The 27801-nt window shown below is 38.2% G+C and overlaps 1 protein-coding gene across 21 annotated transcripts in view; it reads left to right on the top strand.

Moving 5' to 3' along the window:
- The window catches only part of ELAVL2 (ELAV like RNA binding protein 2), a 199215-nt gene extending 171911 nt beyond the window's left edge, over window positions 1-27304 (top strand). For 12 of the 21 annotated variants that reach the window (XM_060199650.1, XM_060199645.1, XM_060199647.1 and 9 more), the window contains 4 exons: window positions 4890-5043; window positions 10294-10519; window positions 23880-23918; window positions 24531-27304. In XM_060199650.1, the coding sequence (XP_060055633.1) occupies window positions 4890-5043; window positions 10294-10519; window positions 23880-23918; window positions 24531-24861 (750 nt within the window). In that variant the 3' untranslated portion in view covers window positions 24862-27304. The remainder of the gene's footprint in view (window positions 1-4889; window positions 5044-10293; window positions 10520-23879; window positions 23919-24530) is intronic. The other 9 variants (XM_060199653.1, XM_060199649.1, XM_060199644.1 and 6 more) reach the window with 3 other exon arrangements.
- The last annotated feature ends 497 nt before the right edge of the window (window positions 27305-27801 follow it).

The raw sequence follows: 27801 nt of genomic DNA, 5'->3' as shown, positions 1-27801 counted from the left end.
TTTGTGAAGCCATCTGGTCCAGGACTTTTGTTGTTGGGGAGGTTCTTAATAACGGTTTCAATTTCTTTGTCTGTGATTGGTGCATTTAGATTTTGTAGTTCTTCTTGGTTCAGTTTTGGAAGGGCATATGCTTCTAGGAATTGTTCCATTTCTTCCAGATTCTCTAGCTTGGTGGCGTATAGTTCTTCATAGAAGTTTCACAGGATTCTCTGGATTTCTGTGGTGTCCGTTGTGATATCTCCTCCATCATTTACAATTCTATTAGAGTCTTCTCTCTTTTTTGTTTGGTGAGTCTGGCTATGGGTTTGTCAATTTTGTTTAATCTTTCAAAGAACCAACATTTGGCTTCATTGATCTTTTGTATGGTTCTTTTATTTTTGATGTTGTTTATTTCTGCTCTAGCTTTAGTGCTTTCTGTCCTTCTGAATGCTTTAGGGTTCCTTTGTTCCTCTTCCTCTAAGTCCTTGAGGTGTGGAGTAAGGTTGTTCATTTGAGCTTCTTCTTGGTGTTTAATATGTGATTGTATGGCTATAAATTTCCCTCTCAGTACTGCTTTACCTGTGACCCAAATATTTTGATAGGTTATGTCTTCATTTTCATTTGTTTCCAGGAACATTTGAATTTCCTGCTTGAGTGAATCTCTGACCCAGTGGTTCTTAAGTAGTATGTTGTTTAGGTTCCAAATTCTGTGCCTTTTAATAATTGTTTGTTTGTTGTTAAATGTTAGTTTTACTCCACTGTGGTCTGAGAAGATACTTAGGATGATTTCAATCTTCTTAAATTTATTGATGCTGTCTTTGTGGCCTAACATGTGGTCTATCCTTGAGTATGTGTTATGTGGATTTGAAAAGAAGGTGTATTCCAGTTTTTTGGGGTGACCGACTCTGAAAATGTCCAAGAGGTCTAGTCTGTCAATGTCTTCATTCAATTCTCTTGTATCTTTGTTGGTTCTCTGCTTTGTTGATCTAAGTGTGAGAGTGGGGTATTCAAGTCTCCCACTATTATTGTATTACTATTGATGTATTTTTGAAATTCTTTCATTAAGTGGTTGACATATTTAGATGGTCCCTCATTGGGTGCATAGATGTTAATGATTGTTAAGTCTTCTTGGCTGATTGATCCTCTACTCATTATGTAATGTCCTTGTCTATCTTTTACTTTATTTAATTTAAAATCTATCGTATCTGAGATGAGAATGGCTGTTCCTGCCCTTTTTTGTGGTCCGTTAGCCTGTATGATAGTTTTCCATCCTTTCACTTTAAGTCTGTGTTTATCTTGTTGTGACTGATGGGATTCTTGCAAGCAGCATATGGTTGGGTTATGTTTTCTGATCCATCCCCCAACTCTGTGCCTTTTGATGGGTGAGTTTAAGCCATTGACATTTATTGATATTATGAGTTTAATGTATTGTAGTGCCATTGTTCAAAAAAAAATTTTTTTTTTGTTTGCTCTGATATATTGCCAGTATTATAGTGGTGTTCTTGTTTATAAGAGGTCTTTTCGAACCTCTTTCTGGGCCGGTTTGGTGATGGTTCCCTCCTTTAACTGTTGTTTGTCTAAGAAGGTTTTGATCCCTCCATCTAGTTTGAATGAAAGTCTAGCAGGATATATTATCCTTGGTTGAAACCCTTTTTCTTTCAGGGCTCGATAGAAATCTTGCCATTCTCTTCTGGCTTTTAGAGTTTGAGTGGAGAAGTCTGCAGATAATCTTATGGGTTTTCCCTTGTATGTGACTTTTTGTTTCTCTCTTGCAGCCTTTAGGATCCTTTCTTTATCCTTACTCCTTGTCACTGTGACTATGATGTGTCTTGGTGTCTTCAGGTCTGGGTTGATTCTGTTTGGTACTCTCTGGGCCTCTTGAACCTTGATATCCTTTCTGTTATTCAGGTCTGGGAAGTTTTCTTCTATTATTTCCTATAGAATGTTTGCTTCCCCTTCCTCTCTTCCTCTGGCAGGCCAATTATATGAATGTTACTTCTTTTGCGATCATCCCATATGTCTCTGTTGTTGTTTTCCGTGTCTTTCAATCTCTTTTTGAGCTCTTTCACCTCTTTCTTAGTTTTCTCTAACTCATCCTCTGTCTAATTCTGTTTTCTGCTTCTGTTAGTCTGCTTTCCCTTGCCTCAGCTTCTTCATTACAGCTATTTCAGCTTTCAGTTCTCTAATTGCCTCAAGATAATCAGTATTTTCCTTGGGGGTCTCAACTGTTGTTTCCCTAATATTGACATTCCTTTCCTCCAGTGTTGTTTTCATTTCTGTGATTAATAAGTTTATTATGCTTGCATACTTTTTTTATCTATGGTTACTTCTGGCTGATTTGTAGTTTCTTCTGGGCTCTTGTCTTCATTCATTGGAGTAGCAGTTTTATTTGTTTTTGATCTACCCATTTTTTTGATTTATGTGTTTCTTTCTTTCTTTATTTATTTCATTTATTTATTCCCTTTTGTTGCCCTTGTTGTTTTATTGTTGTAGTTATTATTGTTGTTGTCATTGTTGGATAGGATAGAGAGAAATGGAGAGAGGAGGGGAAGACAAAGAGAAGGAGAGAAAGATAGACACCTGCAGACTTGCTTCACTGCCTGTGAAGCGACTCCCCTGCAGGTGGGTCGCCGGGGTTTGAACCGGGATCCTTATGCCGGTCCTTGTGCTTTGTGCCACCTGCGCTTAACCCGCTGTGCTACAGCCTGACTCCCTGTGTTTCTTTTTTTATGCTCTATTGTTCCTCAGCTGTTGTGTCTTGAGTAGAAGCAACACTGTACTAAATACCTTTATGACAGTTGCACTCACCAACCTCAGGAATTACAGTAGCAACTGAAGCAAGTATTGAAGCAGTTTAATCACTACCAGTTAGCCAAACAATTTCTCCAGTCCGTGAAAAAATAGTAACCAAATCCCAGTGAAGAAGAAAGAGAAAAAGAAAGAATGGATAGCAAGAGTAGACAGTTATGCAAATCTACTATCCACTGTATATTCTAGAGGTAATAAGAGCGGAAAGGGAAGTAGAGCAGAGATACACACATAGAGAGTCCACTCTGAGTCAGATTTCTTCCCCCAAATAATTCACAAATTCATAAAGGCAAAGAAGGAAGGAAGGAAGAAGTATATGACAAGATAACAAAAAAAAAGAAAAGAGACAAGTGAGAGAAAAGGGAAAAGATAAGAAAAAGATCTGTATTTAAAGAGCAGTGAAAGGAAAGGGGTTTTTTTGATTACTTTATTTTTAATTTAATTTAATTTTTTTAATTAGCTAGGAGGAGGAGGGAGGGGAAAGTCTGTAGAGGAGGTAGGAATAAGGAGACAAGTTCCTCCCACAATAGATAATATACCCACTACCCTAGCAATGAAAGATACCCTAAGAGTTAATTCTGATCAACCTAAAGGGGGGGGGAGATATGCCTTTATATAATATTAATAAAATAGAGCAGGGTAAAAAAAAAAAAAAACCCTGTCCCAGATTACCTCAAACCTAGTGATCAGAGGCAGCTGATTGTTAAAAATGAGAAAAAAAAAACCAAACCTCAGGACTAGACAAGGATAGCTGAAATAAATAGTTATGCAAATCTACTATCCACTGTATATTCTAGTGGTGGCTAAAGGAGGAAGGGAAGTTGAGCAGAGACACTTGTAGTGAGAGTCCACACTGAGTCAGAATTCTTCCCTAAAATGATTCCCAAATGTGTATCAGTGAATTCAAAAAACCAACTGTTTGGTGGTGTGGGGGCTGGGGCCTGTGGCTTTGGAAGCTGTAGGATTAAGGAAGAAAGGATGACAAGAATGAGAAAAAGAAAAAAAAAAGAGAGAGAGAGAAAAATGAAAAAAATAAGAAAAAGAACAAAAAGAGCAGTGAAAGGAAAGAGTTTTTTTTTAATTATTTAATTAGCTATGCAGTGTGAGGTGGGGTGGGGGTTTGACTACTTAGAAAGAAAAAGGCCAGAGGTTTCAGAAGGGTATAGACTTAGAATGAATGATACTCCCTGGTGGGATAGGAATTTGGTAAAGACAGAAACTCAGCAGTGGAGCTTGCTAGGAGCTGGTCCCCAGGGACTGGTTATGGGGGGGGGTGTGCTTAATAATTAAAAGGAAAAAAATTTATTTTCCCTTTTTCTACTCTATTTCTTAACCCAAATTAAGTTATAGTCACCTCCTTGGTGTCACCGCTAGGACCCCTTATTGACTGGCCTATGAAAGGCAGAAAATCCTACTGTTTCCAGAAGATGTGGTCTGAGCTCAAGCCACTAGCAGCTTCTCAGTCCACCATCTTCCAGGAACCTCCTCAGAATTTTTTTTTTTAAGCTTGATTCTTGCCCTTGCATGGATTTCACTGTTCCTGGGCTGCTTTTTCATTCAATAAGAGAGAACACAGCTCCTGAACTACCTTCATAGACCACTTCCTTGTAGCATCATGACTTGAACCTGAGCTTTTATGCCTATGGCAAGGCACACACCCTACCTGGTGAGCTCTTCCTTTGGCCCAAATACAGTAGTTAATAATCTTTGCACCCTGTCTCTTAGAGATGGGGAATGCTTGACAGAAAAGTCACAAAATATAATTTTAAGTGATTGCGTTTAATTATTTGATCAAATCTAAATTCTCAGGATAAGGAGTTGGCCCATTGCAATCAGGTTATTACAGTGAAGGAGATAGAGGGGAGAGGGACCTGCAGCACTGCTTCACCACTCAAGAAGCTGCGCCCCTGCAGGTGGGGACCAGTAGTTTGAATTTGGGTCCTTACACTTTGTAACATATGCACTCAATTAGGTGTGCCAACACCAGACCCCATACTGTTTTGTGTTCCATATGGAAAAGTTATACTTAAGGTAGTCTTTTGAGTTTCTGAAGGTAGGTAAATAAGTGACTATATACATTCAATTGTATGTCCTTTTTCTAGGTTTCCTATGCTCGCCCAAGTTCAGCTTCTATTAGAGATGCAAATTTGTATGTCAGTGGACTTCCGAAAACAATGACCCAGAAGGAGTTGGAACAGCTTTTTTCACAATATGGACGCATTATTACTTCTCGTATTCTTGTGGACCAGGTCACTGGTAAGTAGGCTATAACACTGGACGTTTTCTGATTGACATGTGAAATATTCTCCCATACAGCAGTCTTCCCTCTAGAACACATCAAAGGTATATGTATGCCAAAAAATGCAATTTTCTGCTGGAGTTGTTCATAAATATGCATGGATAAAAATAGATTGTGGTGTGTAGTACAGGAGTTTGTCATTTCTACCCTGAAGGTACAGGTTCGAAGCCTGTTCTATGACTTGTAATAAATTAAAAGATGCTGTAATCTTCATTTCCAAGTTACTGCTTGAAAAAAAAAAAGCGCTCATCCTCCTCATAAAATACTAATAAACAAGCTGATTTTTGTGAAAAATTAGTTTAATGCAGAAATACACAGCTAGTTCTCCAAGGGAGGATTACATTAGATATACTAGTAATTGTTATTCAGGCTGGTTTTCAGTTCTGTTTTGTGCTGTATAGGCATATGTGAGAGTTTGAATTTTGACTGTTAAAAATTTATTTCATGCCTAATGTAACTTTTAATCAAATTGAAATGAGACAACAGATATGATTATTAAGACTTTTTAGTGTGGGGCCTCATATGCTGAAGCTTTTCAAGTAAAGTTAGCTATATAGACTTGGTCAGAGATTTTAAAATTAAAGCTTTATTCCCCTCACTATCTGTCTCCTCCCCTATCTGTCTCTTCCCCTCACTGTCTCCTCCCCTACAAAAAGAAACATTAAAGCTTGATGTATCTATTTTAAAAGCAATGCTCATTTAAAAATATTGGAAACAGAGAAACGTGACAATAAAGCTTGGGGCATTTATTACCTGTGAATTCATATACTTAAACAATTACATTAAGATTTTGTAGATTTAAAAGACAGAAGTTACCTACTTTTCTTTGTGTTTCTTCCCTCTCCCTCTTGCTTTCCTTCCTGCCTTCTTCCTTTCTCCTATTCTTTTTTTTATAATGTTAATACTACTCCTCCTAGAGGTATACATTATGATGTCTGATTGTCTTTCTAAAGAAGCAGTGGATTAAAATAAAATTAGGCAAAATAATAGTTCTTCAAGGAAAATTAGTTTATCTGGATTTAATGAGACACAACCCATTTTCTGTCTCATTTTGTTGTTAATTGATCTCCTAGGAAGGAGTGCTCCTAGGATTCTGGGTAAAATGATACCTATCATACTTATGCTTATAAGTACACTGTTCTGTAGGTTCCACATGTATAAAGAAACATGTCATTTGAGAGTATATTATTTTTCTCAGCTCAATTTCATAATCTGTATAATTCTATCATAAAGTGTTGTTTCCTGCAGGCTGCTGATGGGGTTAAACAGAAACTCAGACCTCATAATTTAAATGGCCATTTTTTTTGCTTTAAAGGAATTTGCTTTCTTCATGTTATTTTTCATTTTATTATTTTTTGTTGCCTTTTTTTATTTCCTTATTGGGGAATTAATGTTTTATATTTGACAGTAAATACAATAGTTTGTACATGCATAACATTTCTCAGTTTTCCATATAACAATACAACCCCCACCAGGTCCTCTGTCATCCTTGGTGGACCTGTACTCCCCACCCCACCCACCCCAGAGTCTTTTACTTTGGTTCAGTACGCCAATTCCAGTTCAGGTTCTACATGTGTTTTCTCTTCTGATCTTGTTTTTCAACTTCTGCCTGAGAGTGAGATCATCCCATATTCATCCTTCTGTTTCTGATTTATTTCACTTAACATGATTTTTTTTCAAGCTCCACCCAAGATCTGCTGAAAATGGTAAAGTCACCATTTTTAATAGCTGAGTAGTATTCCACAGTGTATATATACCACAACTTGATCAGCCACTCATCTGTTGTTGGACACCTGGGTTGCTTCCAGGTTTTTGCTGTTATTACCAATTGTGCTGCTAGGAACATGTGTACAAAGATCTTTTTGGATGGGTGTGTTGGGTTCCTTAGGACATATCCCCAGGAGAGGAATTGCAGGATCATAGGGTAGGTCCATTTCTAGCCTTCTGAGAGTTCTCCAGACTGTTCTCCACAGAGGTTGGACCAATTGACATTCCCACCAGCAGTGCAGGAGGGTTCCTTTGACCCCACACCTTCTCCAGCATTTGCTGCTGCTACCTTTTCTGATGTATGGCATTCTCACAGGAGTGAAGTGGTATCTCATTGTTGTCTTTATTTGCATTTCTCTGACAGTCAAAGACTTGGAGCATTTTTTCATGTGTTTCTCAGCCTTTTGGATCTCTTCTGTGGTGAATATTCTGTCCATGTCCTCCCCCCATTTTTGGATGGGGTCATTTTTTTTTTCCTGTTGTTGAGTTCGGCAAGTTCTTTATATATTCTGGTTATTAGCCTCTTGTCTGATGTATGGCATGTAAAGATCTTCTCCCATTCTGTGAGGGGTCTCTTGGTTTGGTTAGTGGTTTCTTTTGCTGTGCAGAAGCTTGTTAACTTGATGTAGTCCCATAGGTGTATGCTTGCCTTAGCCTTCTTTGTAATTGGATTTGTTTCATTGAAGATGTCTTTAAAATTTATACGGAAGAGTTCTGCCAATATTTTCTTCTGAGTATCTGATAGTTCTGTTCTAACATCCAAGTCCTTGATATGCTTGGAATTTACTTTTGTATTTGGTGAAATATAGTGGTTCAGTTTCATTCTTCTGCATGTTTCAACCCATTTTTTCCAACACCATTTGTTGAAGAGATTCATTCATGTTACTTTTTCATTCATTCTTAATGGAGTTGTCTAAATTTAGAATAGATTTCATTTGTGATACAGAAATCTCAGCTTTTCTCTACGAGCTCATCTGAGCATGTTGGCTTACAGGTGAGTTGGCCTCAGTACCTCCTGGTTTAGTCTGTGCATTTCAAGTGTGGCCCTGTACCTGCAGCAGCTGTATCCTCCTGGAATTTTGTTACAGTTGCTAATGTTGGGCCCCTACCCAAAACCTACCAAGTAAAACTGTAAGGGTAAACACTTCTCATTTTGCCACATTCACCTCACACTGCCCACGTGTGAGGACCTCAAGGATTTAGATAATTCTGTAGAGAACACTTAAGTGCTTGGAGTTATTCTTTATTATTACTTTTATTGCACTCAGTTATCACTGGCGTTAGGTGCCAGAGCTATGAAGCCATTGTTCCTGGCAGCCATTTTTTTTTCTTTTCTTTTCTTCCTCTCCAGCCTTCCCTCCCTCCCTCCCTCCCTTCTTTCCTTCCTTCCTTCCTTCCTTCCTTCCTTCCTTCCTTCCTCCCTCCCTCCCTCCCTCCCTCCCTCCCTCCCTCCCTCCCTCCCTTCCTTCCTTCCTTCCTGTTTTATTTGGTAAGACAGACACAAATTGAGAGAGGATGTGTAGATAGGGAGAAGAAAAGAAAGACACCTGCATCCCTACTTCACTGCATCCCCCCGCAGGTGGGGGGCTTAAACCTGAATCCTTGTACATGCTGATGTGCATACCGCCATGCACCCCCAGTGTTACTAATTCTTAAAAGCGGTTAGTAGATAGTTAAAAGGACATGCTTGGGGGGTCGGGCGGTAGCACAGCGGGTTAAGCTCACATGGCGCAAAGCATAAGGACCGGTGTAAGGATGCCAGTTGAGCCCCTAGCTCTCCACCTGCAGGTGAGTCGCTTCACAGGCAGTGAAGCAGGTCTGCAGTTGTCTGTCTTTCACTCCCCCTCTCTGTCTTCCCCTCCTCTCTCCATTTCTCTCTGTCCTATCCAACAACAAACGACATCAACAATAACAATAACCACAAAAAGACTACAACAACAATGGCAACTAAAGTGGGGGAAAATGGCCTCCAGGAGCAGTGGATTCATGGTGTAGGCACTAAGCCCCAGCAATAACCCTGGAGGCAAAAAGAAAAAAAAAAAGGACATGCTTGTCTCTTACCATTCTGTTTTTTCATTATGCCTTCTAAGGTAAAAATCATTCAGTTTCCCTGAAATGAAAGAGAAAACCCTGCAGTTGTATTAGTCAGTCTTTAGGCAATAATAGTGTACAACAGATATGTCAGTATTTAAAATAGGAAAATTAAATGATATGTAATGTTTGAGATAAGGATTAAGAAAAAATGCTTTTAAATAAATTTCTGATCATAGTACATAGACAGTATTAATTGTAAAGCAAGTAGGCTTTCATTTCTTTAGAAAGCTCTTATAAATTATGGTCTACAACATTTTCTCAGTGTCTCTTTCTTAAAGACTCCTCCTTGTTTTTTTGTTTTACATCACACATTAAACTAAGACTTTCCTATTTACTGGTCCCAAGCTTATATTCTGATTTCATAATACTAATCTGCTTGCCAAGAAAGGGTTTCCCTAACAACTGTTTTATCTTATGTTGATCATTTATGGCTCTACCTTGACTAGCCATTGAAGCTGATTAAATGAATGAGTTTGATTCCCCCTTCCATTTCTCAAAAACTGCAGATATTTGACCATCCCACTCCTTTTCCATGATCTCAGAATGGAAAAAGTAGGATACAGATCAGCATTCAAGAGGAGAGTGTTGCTAAAACCAGAAAGCTTTAAGGTTTTACTTCTATTTTAATCATTTGAAAAAAAAAATCCATGTCCTCTTTTACTCATTTGTCTCCATGTAATATTTTTCTTTAATAATAAATAGCTAGCTAGAAGTAGTGATGGAACTTCGGGGAACCAGAAAAGCCTCTTCAGGCATTTTTCTTAAAAGGAATGATATTCTATATAATATTTCGTTGAATGTATTATTTAAAATTTAGCTGTGGTATATCTACTGTTGTGCATAGGCTTACAGCTTGGCTTTTTAGCATTTTTAGCAAATGTCTAATTCTGTTCTTGTTGCAAGGAGGGGAATTAGTATGCCATTTACTTCTGAGCTGCTTATTCAGTAGCAGAACTTTGAAAGTTGAACTCAGGCATGCTGCTGACATTATTAAAAAGAGTGAGAGTATGTGAGGGAAAGAAGTTGGCATAGAAGAAAATACAGACAAACTTGTGTACTTTCTCTTATTTTATGGTTATTTATAGACAGGTGATACTGAACATTCAGATTATACAGGTGACATTTTTGTACAATGAAAAAAAAAAAAAAAACAACCACCAAATGTCATTCTAACCTGAACTGATACTATTGAATAAGTTAAGGTAATACTGACCTTGTGTGATATTGTAGCAGATGTTGGGTGAAAACATGTTCTTGCAAAGGAAAAATTAATGTAGTCTCTCTTTTGTTCTTCCCATCTCTTTCCTCTCCCTCTCCCCCCAAATCCTCACCCAAATCTACCATAGGCATATCAAGGGGTGTAGGGTTTATTCGATTTGACAAGCGGATTGAAGCAGAAGAAGCTATCAAGGGCCTAAATGGCCAGAAACCTCCTGGTGCCACAGAGCCAATCACTGTAAAGTTTGCTAATAACCCAAGCCAAAAAACCAATCAGGCCATCCTTTCCCAGCTGTACCAGTCTCCAAACAGAAGGTATCCAGGACCTCTAGCTCAGCAGGCACAGCGTTTTAGGTAAGTTTGGTCTGGTTCTTATGCATAGCTACTAAACCCAGAACTCTCTACCACTTTTACTAGCAGGATCTCTAATTTGATTATTATTGCTCTCTCTATATATGAACACAGCAAAAAAGAAAACAAACAAAAACAAATAAAAACAGTGGGGCAGAGACCTAGTGTCATTTGATAATACCGAAGGCAGAGGACAAAAAGTAAATAATCTTTAGTAGCAGTTCTCATCTAGGGATAATTTTGCTCCTCTGGGGATATTTAACAGTATCTGAAAACATTTATCAAGGATAACTTGAACAGAGGATGATGCTAGTCAAATATCTAGCTGTTAGAGACCCATGGATGCTGCAGAACATCCTACTGTGCACAGTGTACCTCCAAACAACTAATATCCAATCCCCAAAATATAGTAGCACTAAGGTTGTAAAGCCCTAACATATGGGAACATCTTAACTGTGTGTAGTGCTTCTCATTTCCCCTTTGCAGTTTTTTGTTTTTTCTTTTCATTTCTTTAATAAGACAATATTCTTGTTTCAGTATTTTGGTCAAACTTTTTCAGTTATCTGGTTTTATAATATACTCATCATTAAATGATATATAATCTAGTTGAATACTTTGTTTTATAAATGGATCTTCCTCCTCTTTCAGAAAGTTTTGTTTCTTGTAGTTTAGAATTTGAGTAACCTTCCCTGTAAAGGAACAGACAGCAAACATTTTAGGAGTTGTGTCACAGACTCTGCCTTTAATGTGTTGTTTTGTTTTTTAAGTCAAAACATGTAAAGTCCATCCTTGGTTTTTGCACTGTCCAGATACAAATGACAGTCTAAATTTGGCCTGTTGAATACTTTTCTGACTTATATGTGATCTGTAGAATAACCATGTATAATTAACTCTAAAAAGATATTCTCTCTTTGTGAAAAGTGTAAATATTCCATGGTTTTTACATTTTATTCTAACTCAGAGGTAACTATAAAACAAAGATTTTTTTTTTTTTTTTTTTGCCTCCACGGTTATTGCTGGGGCTTGGTGCCTGCACCGAGTCCACTGCTCCTGGAGGCTATTTTTTTCCCCTTTTGTTGCCCTGGTGGTTTTATCATTGTTACAGTTATTATTATTGTTTTTATTGCTATCATTGTTGTTGGATAGGACAAAGAAATGGAGAGAGGAGGGGAAGACAGAGAGGAGGAGAGAAAGATAGACATCTGCACACCTGCTTCACCACCTGTGAAGCGACTCCCCTGCAGGTGGGGGACCCGGGGCTTGAACCGGGATCCTTATGCTGGTTCTTGCGCTTTGCACCATGTGTGCTTTATCCACTGCGCTACTGCCCGACTCCCACTAAGAATAATTTTTACAATCTTCCCTAGTATGAGGAGAAAATAAACTAGCAGCTTAGAAGTTAGACAGCGGTCTACGGCCATACCACCCTGAACACGCCCGATCTCGTCTGATCTCGGAAGCTAAGCAGGGTCGGGCCTGGTTAGTACTTGGATGGGAGAAGTTAGACAGCGGCTTCAAGGGGTCATCCTGGTTGAGCACATGTCACAATGTGCAAAGACCTGGGTTCGAGTCCCCAGTCCCTACCTGTGGGGGGAAAGCTTTGTGAGTGGTGAAACTGTGTTGCAGGTGTCTTTCTCTTCCGATCACCCCCTTATCTCTCAATTTCTGGCTGTCTATACCCAATAAATAAATACAGAGAATATCAAATAAATAAAGAAGTTAAACAGAGCACAAATAATTTGGTTTCATAAGTGAAGTCTCTCAGTTTTTATTTTCCAAAAAAATTTTTTAAATTTCTCTTTGCTGTATGATGTACTGAAGCCACTTGCATCGAAGCCACGTGTTAATTTTTTTTTTTCCTCCAGGGTTATTGCTGGGCTCGGTGCCTGCACCATGAATCCACCGCTCCTGGAGGCCATTTTTCCCCCTTTTTGTTGCCCTAGTTGTTGCAGTCTCCTTGCGGTTATTATTGCCATTGTTGACGTTGCTTTGTTGTTGGATAGGACAGAGAGAAATGGAGAGAGGAGGGGAAGACAGAGAGAGAGGGGAGAGAAAGATAGACACCTGCAGACCTGCTTCACCACCCGTGAAGCGACTCCCCTGCAGGTGGGGAGCTGGGGGCTTGAACCAGGATCCTTACGCTGGTCCCTGTGCTTTGCACCACGTGAGCTTAACCCACTGCGCCACCACCCGACTCCCAGCCACGTGTTAATTTTTTAAAGTAAAAATGCATGCCAATTTTATTTCTTCCCTTTCTGGAACAGAATAGTTAGTTTGGAAAAATTTAATCATGAATGTAAAGTAATAAAGAGTTAAATGTTTTTTTTTAATTTTAAAATTTTATTAATTTATTAGATAGAGACAGCAAAAAATTGAGAGGCGGGGAGATAGAGAGACAGAGACACCTTCAGCCCTGTTTTTGCCACTCATGAAGCTTTCACCCTACTGGTGGGGACAAGGGGCTTGAACCCTGGTCATTGTGCATTGTAAGATGTGTGCTCAACCAGGTGTACTACTACTGACCTCAGGAGTTAAGCATTTTCTGGCTTAAGTTATATGCATTTTTTTTCATCAGGGGTACTTAGAGTGCTAACAGGTATAGATAGAATCTGACAAATAATTTATTTTAAATATTTATCATTAGTTTTAATTCTTAAGGTATGAAAAAGAAACTTTCTACAGGTGCCATGTTCACTTCCTGTGTAGCTTGGCATTAGCCCTGGGAGAAGAGGTGGGTGGCATAGTCAAAAAGCTACATTTGGAACCAGATGACAGGGTGCCCACTTGAATGAATTTGTGTTCACTCAGTGCTTTAACTTTGTACAGAGAAAGCATTGGCAGAAAAGAAACACCTGCTCCTTTGACTGCTGTGTGTATGTGGTCATGGTGATTGGGCTGGAGAGAGAGATGCCCCGGCTACCGGGTGCTCGCCTTGGAGGAGATAGGAAGCTCACAAAGCTGGTGTTTTTAGTGCTGCCAGTAAGTTCTTCTGTGGCATCTGCTTAAGTGAATGAATTTTGTGTTGTTGCAAATTTAGCACAGAAGAAAATCTGAGGTGTTTCCTAGGCAGCTAGTCTTCAGTTAATAACTTCTGAGCTCTTTGGAACCTAACAACGAATTTGGGCTCAGTTAGAAGAAAGTTCTTTAAAACATGGTGGTTTCTTTTTAACACTATGATTGAAGAAAATGTTTAATGTTAGCAGTGAGCTATATAAATTGTGAGCTATTTTTGATATTGGTTTGAAGCTCTATTTTTGTTTTATGGTAGTCTTTTTTTTTTTTTTTTTTTTTAAATTTGGGACTTTGCTAGGAAGTGAACCACCCAAAATGGAATTAGAGAATCCTATGAGAAAGGACAGGTCAAGCAATGAGGCTGAAGGGTTGATATTCCATGCCTGATGTCTCTGGACACAGTCTGAAGTGAAGCATGCCGAGGTGGTACACATTGCAGTGATTAGGTTGGGATCAGGAGATGCAATATTATTTGGTATGAATTGAGAGAAGCATGTGGGAAAGTAAGCCCCACCCTCGAGGCTCCAGGACTGAGGGAAATATAGGTTCTATAGAGGAAGTGGGAGGTTCCTGCTGTTTTAGGGTTTAAGAAGGCAATAGTTATTGCTATAATCAAATTATTTGACAACTGGGTTAACTTTGAAAATCTCATTGTTAGGATTTTCTATGTCATATACAATATCACCGTAATTTATGTCCTTTGACATTATTTATATATACCTGTGTCTTTTTTTTGTTTTATTAATTTATTTTTTATTTAAGAAAGGATAAATTAACAAAACCATAGGGTAGGACGGTTACCCATGTCTTATAAAGTAACATCACCAGTTGTTTCTATTCTCCCTGGTCTAAGCTTTTAGAAGAGTCAACATTTCAAAGAACAAGTCATTATTAGAAATGTATTAACAATTTGAGACCATTGTTAATATTCAGTCTGATTATATGTTTGACGTCTTAAGTGCTTAGATATACTCAGCCTATGGTCTGTGCATTAAAAGGTTGAGATATTCAATCAGTTTCCCCCCCATATTAATTAAATAGTGATTTATGAGATTACAAGTTAATAGTGTACATCTCCATTCCCCCCACCAGACTGTTTGGGTCAGCTGCGTCCTCCCTTCCCCCATGAAACTCAACATCTACTCTCACCCTCCACCCAGAGATTTTTACTTTGGTGGCATACTCCAAACTCAGTCAGATCTTGCTATGAGTTTCCCTTGCTGGTAGTTTTTAAGTAAAACCGTATTCTTGGAATGATGACTGAATTCTGAGGAAGATGCGCAAGAAGACTGAAATTGTAGGATTTTCAGCAGGATGCCTGATGATTGAAATGCCAAGACATGTAGGTAACTGGGATTTTAGGGTGCTGATAGTACACGCTTTCAGTTCCACCTGGTGCCCTCCCTGCCTGTCCTGTACTTTTTTGTTATTTGCAGAATGATGTGCTGATCAGACGTAATTTTAAAAAGATATCATTTTCTCACTTTCTTCCTTTATCTTCTTCTCCCATTTTATCATTAACTTGGATTTTTTTTTCTTTACTCCTTCAGAAAGACATTTTGAAAAAGAGGATTAAAAGGGTTGTTTTGTTTGTTGTATATTTATTTATGAGAAAGTAGATGAGAAAAGGAGAGGGACAAGAGCATCAGCTCTTGACATACTCTGCCAGTGATTGAGCCTACAACCTCATGCTTGAAAATCCAGTTTTACCACTATGCTACCTCCCTAAGAATTGTTTTTCATGTGAGAATCTTATTTTATTTTATTTTTGTTTTAATTGTCTTTATTCATCTGTTGGATAGAGACAGCCAGAAATTGAAAGGTGAGGAGATGATAGAGAGAGAGACACCTACAACATTGCTTCACCATTTGCAATGCTCTTCCCACCCCTGCAGGTGGGGGGACCAGGGGCTTGAACCTGGGTCATTCCCTTAATTTTTTTTTTTACTTGGTAGAATTGAGGTTAAGGCATCTTCTTTCACCTCAAAAAGATAGGATTTTGAATTATGAACTTATTCTGTTATTGTGCATTTCTATAGTTCATATCTAGGTTGTTCCACAAATATTTTGTCGCTAGTGTTTTTGTCCTAACTCTCTTAGCCTTCAGTTTATCCCACTTCAGTAGATTCTTAGAAAAATTTTCACTTGTATACTTTTATAATGTCATAGTATCTTGGAGTTTGTTAAAGATTAGTGGTTATAAGTTATACATGTTATAATAATTAAGGATGCTTTTAATATTCATGAAATGGACCATATATTTTAAAATTGAACACGTTTAAACCAAGTAATAAGGGTTAAGTTTTTTAATTTATTTTCCCCTTTTTTGTCCTTGTGTTTTCTAATTGTTGTTGTCATTATTGTTGTTATTGATGTCGTCATTGTTAGATAGGACATAGAGAAATGGAGAGAGATAGGGAAGATAGAGAGGGGGAGAAAAAGACACCTGCAGACCTACTTCACCGCCTGTGAAGCGACACCCCTGCAGGTGGGGAGCCAGGGACTTGAACCTTAAGCCAGTCCTTGCGCTTCATGCCACGTGCACTTAACCCACTGTGCTACTGCCCAGCTCCCAAGGGTTAAGTTTTAAAGTAGACTTGTGAGCTTTACAACTCCGTCAACACAAGTGAAAACTACAAAGCATTATTTTGTCATGAACACTACTGATCTAATATGCTTATTTAATATACTATAGTTTTTTTTTTATACTATAGTTTTTAAAATACGACTAGCCTTATTTGTTTGGAAAGATAGTGTAATTCAGACCCCCTAAGTATATTCTTCGGATATAGGAACTGAATTAAACTTTTAGCTCAATTTTTTCATGTTGTAGAGAAGCTTTAATCATATTGAATGTGATCTAGTCTAATGGCCTGTGTGCCTGTAAGCCTTTATGAATTTTTAAAAGAGTTTTTAAAGTGAGCACCTGCACTGCATTTAAGACTAGTACTGGTTGCACTATCATAATTTCCTTTTCCAATAATTGTTGTCAGTCCTCCTGAATACTGCTTTTCCTCTTAGAAGACAGATAATACCATCTGATTGGATATAGGAGTAAATTAATGATCTTGTGATTTAATTTCATAGGGAGACCTTGATTGATTCTTTGGAGAGATGTTGAGAACATTTGTAGGTTCAGAAATTTATTTTCTTGACAGCAATTATCTCTTTTTAATATTTTTATTGTTGTTGAACTTAATGTGTTTTATGTTTCCTCTCTTCCTTTACTTGCATGTAGGCCCTTTAGCTAAATTTGATGGCAATTCAGCAGATCTTTATTTTTATTCTCTGCTTACAGTCATCCAGTTTTGAAACTAGCTTTTTTTTTTTGGGGGGGGGTAGAGTGGTGGTGCATCAGGTTGACTGCACACGTTACTATGTAGAACGACCTGAGTGTGAGCCCTCAACACCCCACCTGAAGGGATGCTTCACGAGTACTGAAGGAAGTCTGCAACTGTTTGGTCCTGTCTAGCTAGCTATCTAGCTGTCTCCCCCTTCTCTCTCAATTTCTATCTGTCCTATCAAGTAAAATAGTAAGATTTTTAAAAAGGTGTAGGGTTGGGGGGAATGACCACCGGGAGCAGTGGACTTGTAGTGCTGGCATCCTACCCAGCAATAACCCTGTTGGGACAGGGGGAGAAGTTAGAATTCTTTCCTTAATATATGGCTCTATTAAAAAACTGCCTAGTCAGAGAACCCTACCAATGTGTCCTGGAGCCCTACCTCTCCCAGAGCCCTGCCCCACTAGGGAACGAGAGAGACAGGCTGGGAATATAGATTGACCTGCCAACTCCCATGTTCAGCTGGGAAGCAATTACAGAAGCTAGACCTTCCACCTTCTGCACCCCATAATGACCCTGGGTCCATACTCCCCAGATGGTTAAAGAATAGGAAAGCTATCAGGGGAGAGGATGGGATATAGAGTCCTGGTGGTGGGAACTGTGTGGAGTTGTACCTCTCTTATCCTATGGTTTTGTCAGTGTTTCCTTTTTATAAATAAAAATAAAAATAAAACTGCCTAGTTACAGTATGAATTAGACAACTATGAGTAGGTCATAAGTATAGTCTTAGTATATATTTCTCATAATTTAAGTACACATTGATTTGTGCTATTAAATTTATTAGCTCATGAAACTATATCTAATGTAGAAAATAAAGGTGAAATAAATGTCAAATGTCTTGTTCATCATGTTAACTGACTTCATATTTGCTTGCCTAATATTCCTTTAAAGAAGTATCCAGGGGGTCGGGCAGTATAGCGCAACGGGTTATGCACACAAAGGCTCAAAGCAAAAGGACCAGTGTAAGGATCCTGGTTCAAGCCCCTGGCTCCCCACCTGCAGCAGGTTGCTTCACAAGTGGTGAAGCAGGTCTGCAGGTGTCTTGTCTTTCTCTCCCCCTCTCTGTCTCCTCTCCTTTCTCCATTTCTGTCTTATCCAACAGCAATGACATCAATAACAACAATAATAATAACCACAGCAAAGATTTTAAAAAAAAAAGGGTAACAAAAGAGAAAAAGGGGCCAGGTGGTGGCGCACCTGGTTAAGTGTACACATCAAAAGAGAAAAAGAATAGCCTCCAGGAGCAGTGGATTTGTGTTGCGGGCACCTACCCCCAGCAATAACCCTGGAGTCAAAAAAGAAGAAAAAAAAAAGTATCCATTTGTATTATGTTGATAAGTTAGAATATCTTGATTTCATGCAATCAAGACTTTCTGGGTTATCTTTTCTATAGTTTGCAATGTAACTTAGAAGAAGAAATAATTGACTCTCCTTTATTTACCTAGGGTTCAACTGCCAGTGTCATTCTTACTCTGGTGATAATAAAGACTATCCTCATTAATTCCCCAATAACAAAGAAAAATAAAAGACTATCCTCATTTTTGTAAGGATCTTTTTAAATTTAATTTTCTTTGTTATTAGTGATTTAATATTGGTTTACAAGATTGTAAGGGGTATAATTGTAATAGGGGGTCTAATTCTACACAGTTCCCACCACCAGAATTCTGTGTCCCATCCTTTACATTGGAAACTTCCCTATTGTTTATCCCTCTGGGGAATATTCTTTATAGGGTGTAGAGGGTAGAAGGTCCGGCTTCTGTAATTACTTCTCTGCTGGACATGGACTTTGGCAGGCTAATCCATAACCCCAGCCTGTTTCTATCTTTCCCTAATGGGGTATAGCTCTGGAGAGGAGAGGTGAGTTTCCAGGACACATTGGTGAGGTCATCTGCACAGGGAAGTTAGTGTGAAATCATAGTAGCACCTGGAACTTTGTGGCTGAAACTTAGTAAGATGGAAAACAGGATAAAATGTTTAATAAACAGGAACCATAAAGTAGGAATAGAGCAGATGAAAGTAGGGACCTTAGGGTTGAAGGAATCTAGGAAGTCTGTTTTAGGAATGTTCCTAAGAGCCTATGTCTTAATAATCTGATAGCTAAAAAAAAGGGGTGGGCCAGAAATATTGTCTTGGAAAATGGTCAGAGTTGAGAGTAAAACTAGGAAGCAGGATGTGGACAAAGAGTTGCTCACAAACTTGAAGAATATGTGAAAATGCAGTAGACTATTTACCACAATGATCTAACCCAGGGCCCGTATCCATTCATATTTAGCATAGGAGCCTGTACAACATCTGAATCCTTGGAAGACAGCTCACAGTCCATAGTCACAGCTGGGAAATTTCTAGATTATGCTCATTTCAGAGCTAGTCTTCCTTGAGTGGCAGAGTAGGATGAACTAACCTCCCTTCAGGAAGTAGGGCAATCCCTATCATTGCTATTTCATAGTGACGGTACAGTACTGAAGAAGCCTACAAAAGGGCTTATAATGACATTCCTAATGGATGTGACCAGTGATGGTAGAGAGAGGGATCTATCAGAGAGAGGTCTAGGCCCATATTATCTAGGGGGGAATCTAAGGATTACCTGTCTAGAACCCCCGGTGATGAGGTGGCCTGAAAATTGCCAAAGAGGTCATCATTAAGTGAGCCAGTCTCTTGCCCTTATTCAGCTTTTGTAGTTCCTTCTTTATCTGACAGGATTAGGCTTTCACCCAGTTAAAGTACTGAAACTCCCTGGTTGTATTCAAACCAGTACTAGGTTTATGGATTCTGGCCTCAAGTTAGGGAAGAAATAGACACAATACAACCCCCACTGCCATCCTCTGCCTTCGTGTCCCAGGACCTGAACCCTCCCCCACACCCACCCCAGAGTCTTTTACTTTAGTGCAATACACCAACTCCAGTTCAGGTGCTATGTGTATTTTCTCTTCTGATCGTGTTTTTCAACTTCTGCCTATGAGTGAGATCATCCCATATTCATCCTTCTGTTTCTGACTTATCTCACTTAATATGACCCCTTTAAGCTAAAAACAGTAAAAGTCACCATTTTTAATGGTTGCTTCATATTTTAGCTATTGTGAATAAAGTAACTATGAACATGGGGGTGCATACATTCCTTTGAATTAGTGTTACTATATCTTTTGGATAAATGCCTTGGAGTGGGAATACTGCATCATAAGGTATATCCATTTGTATTTGGCTAGAAGCTTCTATTTTTTTGAGGATTATTTTAAGTGAAGCTAGACTTTTTTCAGTCTAACCCTCCAAGTTTACCTACTATGCTTTTTTGTAAAATTTGTCACATCCTATCTAAAGCACAGGTGAAAGAGTATCTTTCCCTTTGAGGACAGCTCAACCTTCCCTCAGGAATGTAAGTGATAAATGGGGTAATTGAAAGAGGTTATTACTGGATGTGGTGCATTAATTAAATACCACTAAAGACTCTATAAGAATCTTTAAAAATACATTTATTAGATATTTTCATATTTACTTGCCACACTGTAGTACATAATGGTTGATGTTTGGGCAAACCCATTGAAGACTTGATTCTGGAGAGTAATAGTGGGTCCTTATATTTGAGTTGGAGACATAAGTTAAAGTAGTATATATACTGATTTCTCATGTAAGTACTTAGGCTATAGTTTTTCAATTGCTACACTCCAGACTTGGGGTTCATGATTTCTATGTAGAGTACCTTCTGCCTTCTCCCAGCTGTCATGGGAAACATAGGCCTGTAACACTGAGAGTGAAAGAAAACTACTAGAGCCAATAACATTTTTTTTTCTGCATTGTCTCTACCTTGTTTCTGACACCTAGGGTTCCTCTTCATTCATCTTGCAGTTGGGTGTGGGAAAAAAAAAGCAGAGAAAAGGCTGAGATAGATCATTGGCTGCAGTGTCAAGGAACTAATTTTTTTTTCCTAAAATGGAAAATTAAGAAATTCTGAGACCCATAGAATTTTTTTTTTTCCTCCAGGGTTATTGCTGGTCTCGGTGCCTGCACCATGAATCCACAGCTCCTGGAGGCCATTCCCCCCCCCCCTTTTGTTGCCCTTGTTGTTGTAGCCTCACTGTGGTCATCATTATTACCATTGTTGATGTTGTTCCCTGTTGGACAGGACAGAGAGAAACGGAGAGAGGAGGGGAAGACAGAGGGGGAGAGAAAGATAGACACCTGCAGACCTGCTTCACCGTTTGTGAAGCAATTCCCCTGCAGGTGGGGAGCCGGGGATTCTTACACAGGTCCTTGTGCTTTGCGCCACGTGCGCTTAACCCACTGCGCCACCGCCCGACCCCCAACCCCCAACCCATAGAATTTTAAAGATAAATACGAGGCCTGCTTGCGTTGGCCCTCAGAAATCCTAGTATCATCTAAGTCTCCTGCAGAGCTTCCTGGAGTGGACAAGAATGAGGTGTGTCTGTCTTAATACTCTAATGTTATGTGTGATTCACTTCTAGACAGGTTTGATTTCAACTCTGTCTTGAAAATATTGAAAACTTGTTCAAGTATCCTAAGCTGGTGGTAGCAGGGTAAGACAGTCCTTTCTGGGACCAATTAATGGACACAGAAAGTGTAACTATTCTGAGTAAATTAATAAGGTGTCTCTACATCTGGACCTTTTAGTACATTGGAGGGAGACCTCAGGATGCTAGTCTTTTGTTCAGGTGCCACCGTATGCTAGATGTATCCTGTATTGATAAATAGAAATTAATTAATGAAATTTTCTGTTTCACATTGGCTACAAGTGATAACTACTTTGTGCATGACTTCTTTGCTGATAGCTGTGACCTTTATTTATTTGATGTCATTGTACAGTCACCTCTGCAGAAAACAAAGCCCTTTCACCTATGCCCTCTTCTTCACAATGTTCTTTCTCCCTGCAATAAGAGAGAAATACTAACAGACTCCTCAATGTCGTTCCATTTGGATTATGCAGTTAGAGACTATGCTGGTTTACCTCATTGTTTTTATTCAACTAATAGATAGCTATTGTAAATCTGAAGCGACCCAGATCTGTGCTGCATGCTTAGTAGTGGTACAATAAGGAATGAGCATACTCCTGTCTTGAGAAGGGTAGAAAGACAAGATGGGGTTGGGTAGTAGTGCAGTGAGTGGGTTAAGTGCACATGGTGCCTAGTGAAAGGACTGGCCTAAGGATCCCAATTAGAACCCCCACCTCCCCACCTGCAGGGGGCTCGCTTCACCGGCAGTGAAGCAGGTCTGCAGGTGTCTGTCTTTCTCTCTCCCTATCTCCCCTCCTCTCTCCATTTCTCTGTCCTACCCAACAACAGCAACAATAATAATGACAACAAAGGTAACAACAGGGCAACAAAAAAAAGGGGGGGGAATGGCCTCTAGGAGCTATGGATTTGTGGTGCAAGCACTGAGCCCCAGCAATAACCCTGGAGGCAAAAAAAAAAAAGGGGGAGGGAGGGAGAGGGAGGAAGGAAGACAAGGCAGACACACACAGATGAGAAAAAAAAATTTTCCCCAATGTGATGTATTCCATTTCCTTACACTTTGAATTACTTCAACTCAGTTCTTTCTTACCCTCCACTTGATAAAATGCCCAGAAAATAGTTTTTCTGATTCTGAAAGATCAGAAGGGGCTAGAGTTTTAGCTTTTATAAGACCTTCTGAAGGAGTTGCTGATTCACATGTACTCTAGATCTTCACTTGTCAACTTAGGTTAGATTATGGAGTTGAGATATTTTTTTCAAACTTAATCTTCATAAATATTAAAATAAAGAAAAAAATGGGTCCCGGGTGGTGGAGCACCTACCTGGCTGAGCACACAATGTGCAAGGACCCAGGTTCAAGTCTCCAGTCCCCACCTGCAGGGGGAAAAGCTTCACAAGTGATAAAGCAGTGCTGCAGGTATCTCTCTATCTCTCCTGTCCCTCGACTTCCAGCCATCTCTATCCAATAAATAAAGATAATAAAAAATAAATTTAAAAAAATATATTTTAAAAAATCAATGCCTGCACCATCTGGTATCTTACTTGAGGAGTGAATATTGTTGCTGTTGAGGGTGTTTGTTTGGGCAGTGGATTAAATTGTACCTGTGTCTAATGAATTGCAATTAGTACACAATCTGGAATTATAAAACATCAAAGAAAGCGAAGGAAAGTCTCTGAGAAAATAAGAAGAGCCAAATACAATAAAGTCAATTTAATTTTTGAAGTAAGGAAATGAAGTTGGAAGAGCAGCTTTGTACCTCTGCCTGCTTTCTTTTAAGCATTTAAAGAGAATGAGTTCTGTCTGGCTTCGCATACTTGTTTAGACCTATACTTCTTGTAGAATAGTATAAGCCAGCACCAGGGTCACAGGTCAGAACTCCTCACTTGATATTCTTCACTGGAGCAGCGAGTCTATTGTCTTTCTTTCCCTGGATCTTAGCTGAGTACATTGAGAAGTAGAAGGCTTAGCTGATGTTGTGTATAAGATTCTTTTTTGCCTGCAACAGCACCACTTTCATTCTAAAAAAATGAAAGCCTTTTAGAGCTTTTGGGGGGCTGGAGAGGTTATGGGGAAGTTTATGGAGTTAATTTCTAATTCGAATTTCGGTGATGCCATAGTGCCAGTCACTTAATTTGTGTGTCCCCGTTACATTCAGGAAACAATAGGCTTCTGGAAATTGAAAGTAATATTAGCGTACATATGGGTATATATGGAGTACTTGGAGAATTTGTGGAGAATTTGCTTAAGAAAAGATGAGAACCCAAGCATTTCTTATTCCAAAGCCTATCTGGATAGTTTCCTCAAATATATCCCCTTACCCCCAACAGCACTGACTCTTGTTGAGATAAATTGTATCCTTCAAAGAGCAGTTGAACTATGATGATACATACCCATTCTCAAGAGAATGTGAGAAGACCCAGTGTTTTGAGATTTTAATACAATTAATATATAAAATACCCCCTTGGATGATGGCAGTAATGAGCCCAGCTTTCTTGACCATCAAGGGGGAAAAATTAAAAACTGAAGTTTGGTAAATGTATGTTTTGCAGGTTGGACAATCTGCTCAATATGGCTTATGGAGTAAAGAGGTAATGATAGAAGTTCATGATCCTCATAATCCCTTCCCATAATTGGTTAGTTTCTTTGATTTGAAGAGTGACGTGCCTCATGAATTTTTGTTGGGGTTTCTTTTGCATGTTCAACTTTTAATGAAAAGCTACAGTTTGAAGCATGGTTGACTCAGAGTATTTTATGCCATCTGTTTTTTTTTTTAAGCCATTTGTTTATTTATTTATTTATTTATTTATTTTATTTCACACTGCAGCACTGATAGCATGTTTATGTATGTGTTGGTTCCCCCACCCCAAATCCTGCTGAATCCATGAATCCAGTTCTAAACATACTTATTTACTGTTACAGATAGTGTAATTTACAGTAGTATAAAATGATCACCCCATAGCTTAGTATTGTGACAGTGTAACACTTCAATTCAAGCCATATTCAGACTTGGGTTGAAATAGCAAATAGTTGAATGTACCTATTGTGGAAAGAATGTTGCTCAAATTTAGGATAAGAAAAGGAAAAAGAAAAGTTCGTTGCTGTAACCAACCTCTATTTCTGGTGTGTGTGTGTGTGTGTGTGTGTGTGTGTGTGTGTGTGTGTGTGTGTGTGTGTGTGTGTTTTCTCCCTATTTTGTTTAGTAGGTTTTCTCCAATGACCATTGACGGAATGACCAGTCTGGCTGGAATTAATATCCCCGGGCACCCAGGAACAGGGTGGTGTATTTTTGTGTACAACCTGGCTCCAGATGCAGATGAAAGTATCCTGTGGCAAATGTTTGGGCCCTTTGGAGCTGTCACCAACGTGAAGGTCATCCGTGACTTTAACACCAATAAATGCAAAGGTTTTGGATTTGTGACTATGACAAACTATGATGAGGCAGCTATGGCGATAGCTAGCCTCAATGGATACCGTCTGGGAGACAGAGTACTGCAGGTCTCCTTTAAGACAAACAAAACGCACAAAGCCTAATGAGCTCTTGTCCTCAGTCCATTTATATATGAAAACTATACAACAAAGGCAAGTTAAGAGAAACTTTATACATTAGTAAATGTCTTTGTAAGTCAGTGTTGAGATGGGGATAAAACGACTACTTAGCATCCTAAGAAATATGTGAGATTTTTTATTGCTAGTATTTGAATTAAAACTTCTTAAATATCTTTTATGTTTGAATATGGACAAGAGGTACAGGGTTTTTACCTGTCACATTGCATTCTATTGCCTTCTTTGAAGAAGGTGGACCTTTTAAAGTGTTTCAGCTAAGGGAAGACATTTCTTTTCTTTTTACATAACTGCCTTGAACCTGTGAGTAAATATTGAGGCTTTGTGTTGTTAATTCTTCAGTTGGTTGTGTCTTTTCCCCCCTTTTTTTCTTTTTCTGATTAGCTTTGTGTTTGGTTTACATTTAAAGCATTGCTGGTATGTCTAAGAAAAGTATTTTGAAGTTTACATTTTTATTTATGAAGTTAAAAACAGTATTTATTTTGTAATTATAATTTGGGTTGGGGCAGGGGGGGGCTACATTATAAACGCTTATTGTAAGAATACTGGAGAACTTTTCGTAAAGCAGTACCTTGCCAAAGAGATAAGAGCCTCTTTGATGTGGGTTTAAAAAAAGCATCTATTTTTATAAAAAAGAAAATTTGGAGAAACTTTTTACTGGTCCTGGAACAAATATTTTGACTTGAATACTTTGAGAAATCTCTTCATATGACACCTAGTGAGCTTTTAAAATTTACCAGGAAATTTGCAGTGGTTGGAAAATTTAGAAAGATTTATGATGTAGAAAATACTTTTGAGATCTTTGTATGAAAGGAGTAGAATCAATGGGGGAAACACTGCTGATTTCGTTTTTGTAATCACCAGTGGAGTGTCTGATCATCCTGGTTACTATGTGATAGGTGGCTCACATTGATTTGTGATTTTGAAACAAAAAATTTACAAAAGAATATATAAGAGCAGGCAAGAAAATTAAATTACCAAGAGATGGGGGAAAAAATCTGTTCTTCCTAAAGAAATCCCTTCAGATAGAGCTCATGGTGTTTAGTGATGTACTTGCAGTATTGTTTGAAGAATTGTTTTGTCTTAAGAAAAAAAGATGTTGCACATGATTTGTACTGCAGCAAATCGGCAAAAGTGATCTGAGTTGGATATATTTGAAGGTATTTTGAAAGTTACGTTCAAGGCTAACACCTGAGCTTTGTGTAATGTAAATAAGACCTTGTGTTTATGAACCTTTCAGCTAATTTTATTTTATTTTTCCCTTACATGCCAAGTGATGTTCAGGTTTTGAATGTTTTTGTATCAGTTTTTTCCTTTGTAAATGGCATTAACATTGTTACTTGAGGTCTTGCTTAATCACTTTTGTTGTCCTGAGGACTTGAATTTACAGTGCATCAGATTTGTTGCTAATTTTGTCTGTAGATAGTCTAGCTTCAGCTGTTTATGGTGATGCTACATTTTCATTTATAAATATGTTTGTGGTAAAAAAAAATGAGTATAACCATAGATTTTGAACAAATTTCCTTACATTTTTCATACAAAAATCATAAATATCTGTATGCTATTGAAATTTAACTTTGTATGATGCTTAAACCACTATTTGGGGAAATGATAAAATAAGTCTTTACCATGTATGAAAGAAATTTTAAAAAAATACAAAATATTTTCTGATTAGCATCTAGCTTATAATAAATTTTCAAAAAAGCTGAAGGTAAAATTACCTTCACCAGGATGCACTGAGAACTATATAGTTACGTCCTGCTTTTTGTATAAACTGAGATGCTCACATGCTTCCCCTTAGAACAGGCAATGTGCTATGCATAACATAGTTGTACATTATCTTTGCGGTTGTGTTGAATTTTTTATTATTTAAAATTGTAGTTATAAAAATTTTCAGTATAGTACAGTACATATACTGTGAGGCGCGTGCTAAAGTGAATAAGCGAGTTTTCATGCTGACCCACTCAATGCTACTCAGAAATCAATTGGCTTAGCACTTTCTCATATCCTTAGGTGCATTTAGATTGTCAGAGTTAACCTTCTGCGTTCAGAAAAAAAAAAAAAAAAGCTAAACAAAATACATGTATATACTTAAAAAAAAAAAAAAGAAAAATAAGGTTTCCCTCATGGGAAAACAGCAGCTACATGCTTCTTTCCTATACTACTGTAGCAAACCAAGGCATTGATGAGAGGGCATGCAAATTGTGCTTCACTTTACAGTGTTTATCAGAGCACTTAATAAAATGTAAGGCTGGTATTTATTTGAAGTTGTACAGTATGACTTAATTCACATCTGTTGGAATAGAAAATATATTCTGTTGAGTATTTAAGAGGCTGTACATGTTTTATTTTGCGTTTGAATTCTTTGTACTTTTTCATGTTCAGTACATCAATAAACAAAGTTGAAGGGAAAGCAGTGTGGTGAGTAGGTCTTTATACACATTTGGGGGGTTTCTAAGCTCAGATTAATAAATTTGCTTTCCTGAGAAAAAAAAAATAAAGGCTTCCTCAGTGTTTCAGTTGAAAGCAGTGTTTTCTAAACTAAAATTCCAGAAGGCACATTAAATGGAGTAGAGTCTTAAAAAAATTTTTGTGTGTTGAATGACATCTTTTCATTAGCTTTTAAATATTACTTGATGAGTAATTTTATAGCAATACATTTTTATTTTCATCTGCTAGTTGTAAAGTTTGGGTAAGTGAAAGCGAATGTCATTCTATAGACTGATTTAATAACCTTGACCCTTATTTTACAAGTGGGAATTGTCCTCTCACATTCACTTGAACTAAAGAAAAACCTAATAGAAAGTAATTTGTTCTGTTTCCCACTGGCAAGATTTAACTTTCTCAAGGGATTAACTATTGGTATATGGAACTTTCTCGCCCAACTGCCATAATATCAAAAAAACTCTT

This window comes from Erinaceus europaeus, chromosome 10 (genome assembly GCF_950295315.1).
Source record: "Erinaceus europaeus chromosome 10, mEriEur2.1, whole genome shotgun sequence".
In the NCBI taxonomy this organism is placed as follows: domain Eukaryota; kingdom Metazoa; phylum Chordata; class Mammalia; order Eulipotyphla; family Erinaceidae; genus Erinaceus; species Erinaceus europaeus.
This window is presented reverse-complemented; position numbering and strand designations above follow the sequence as displayed.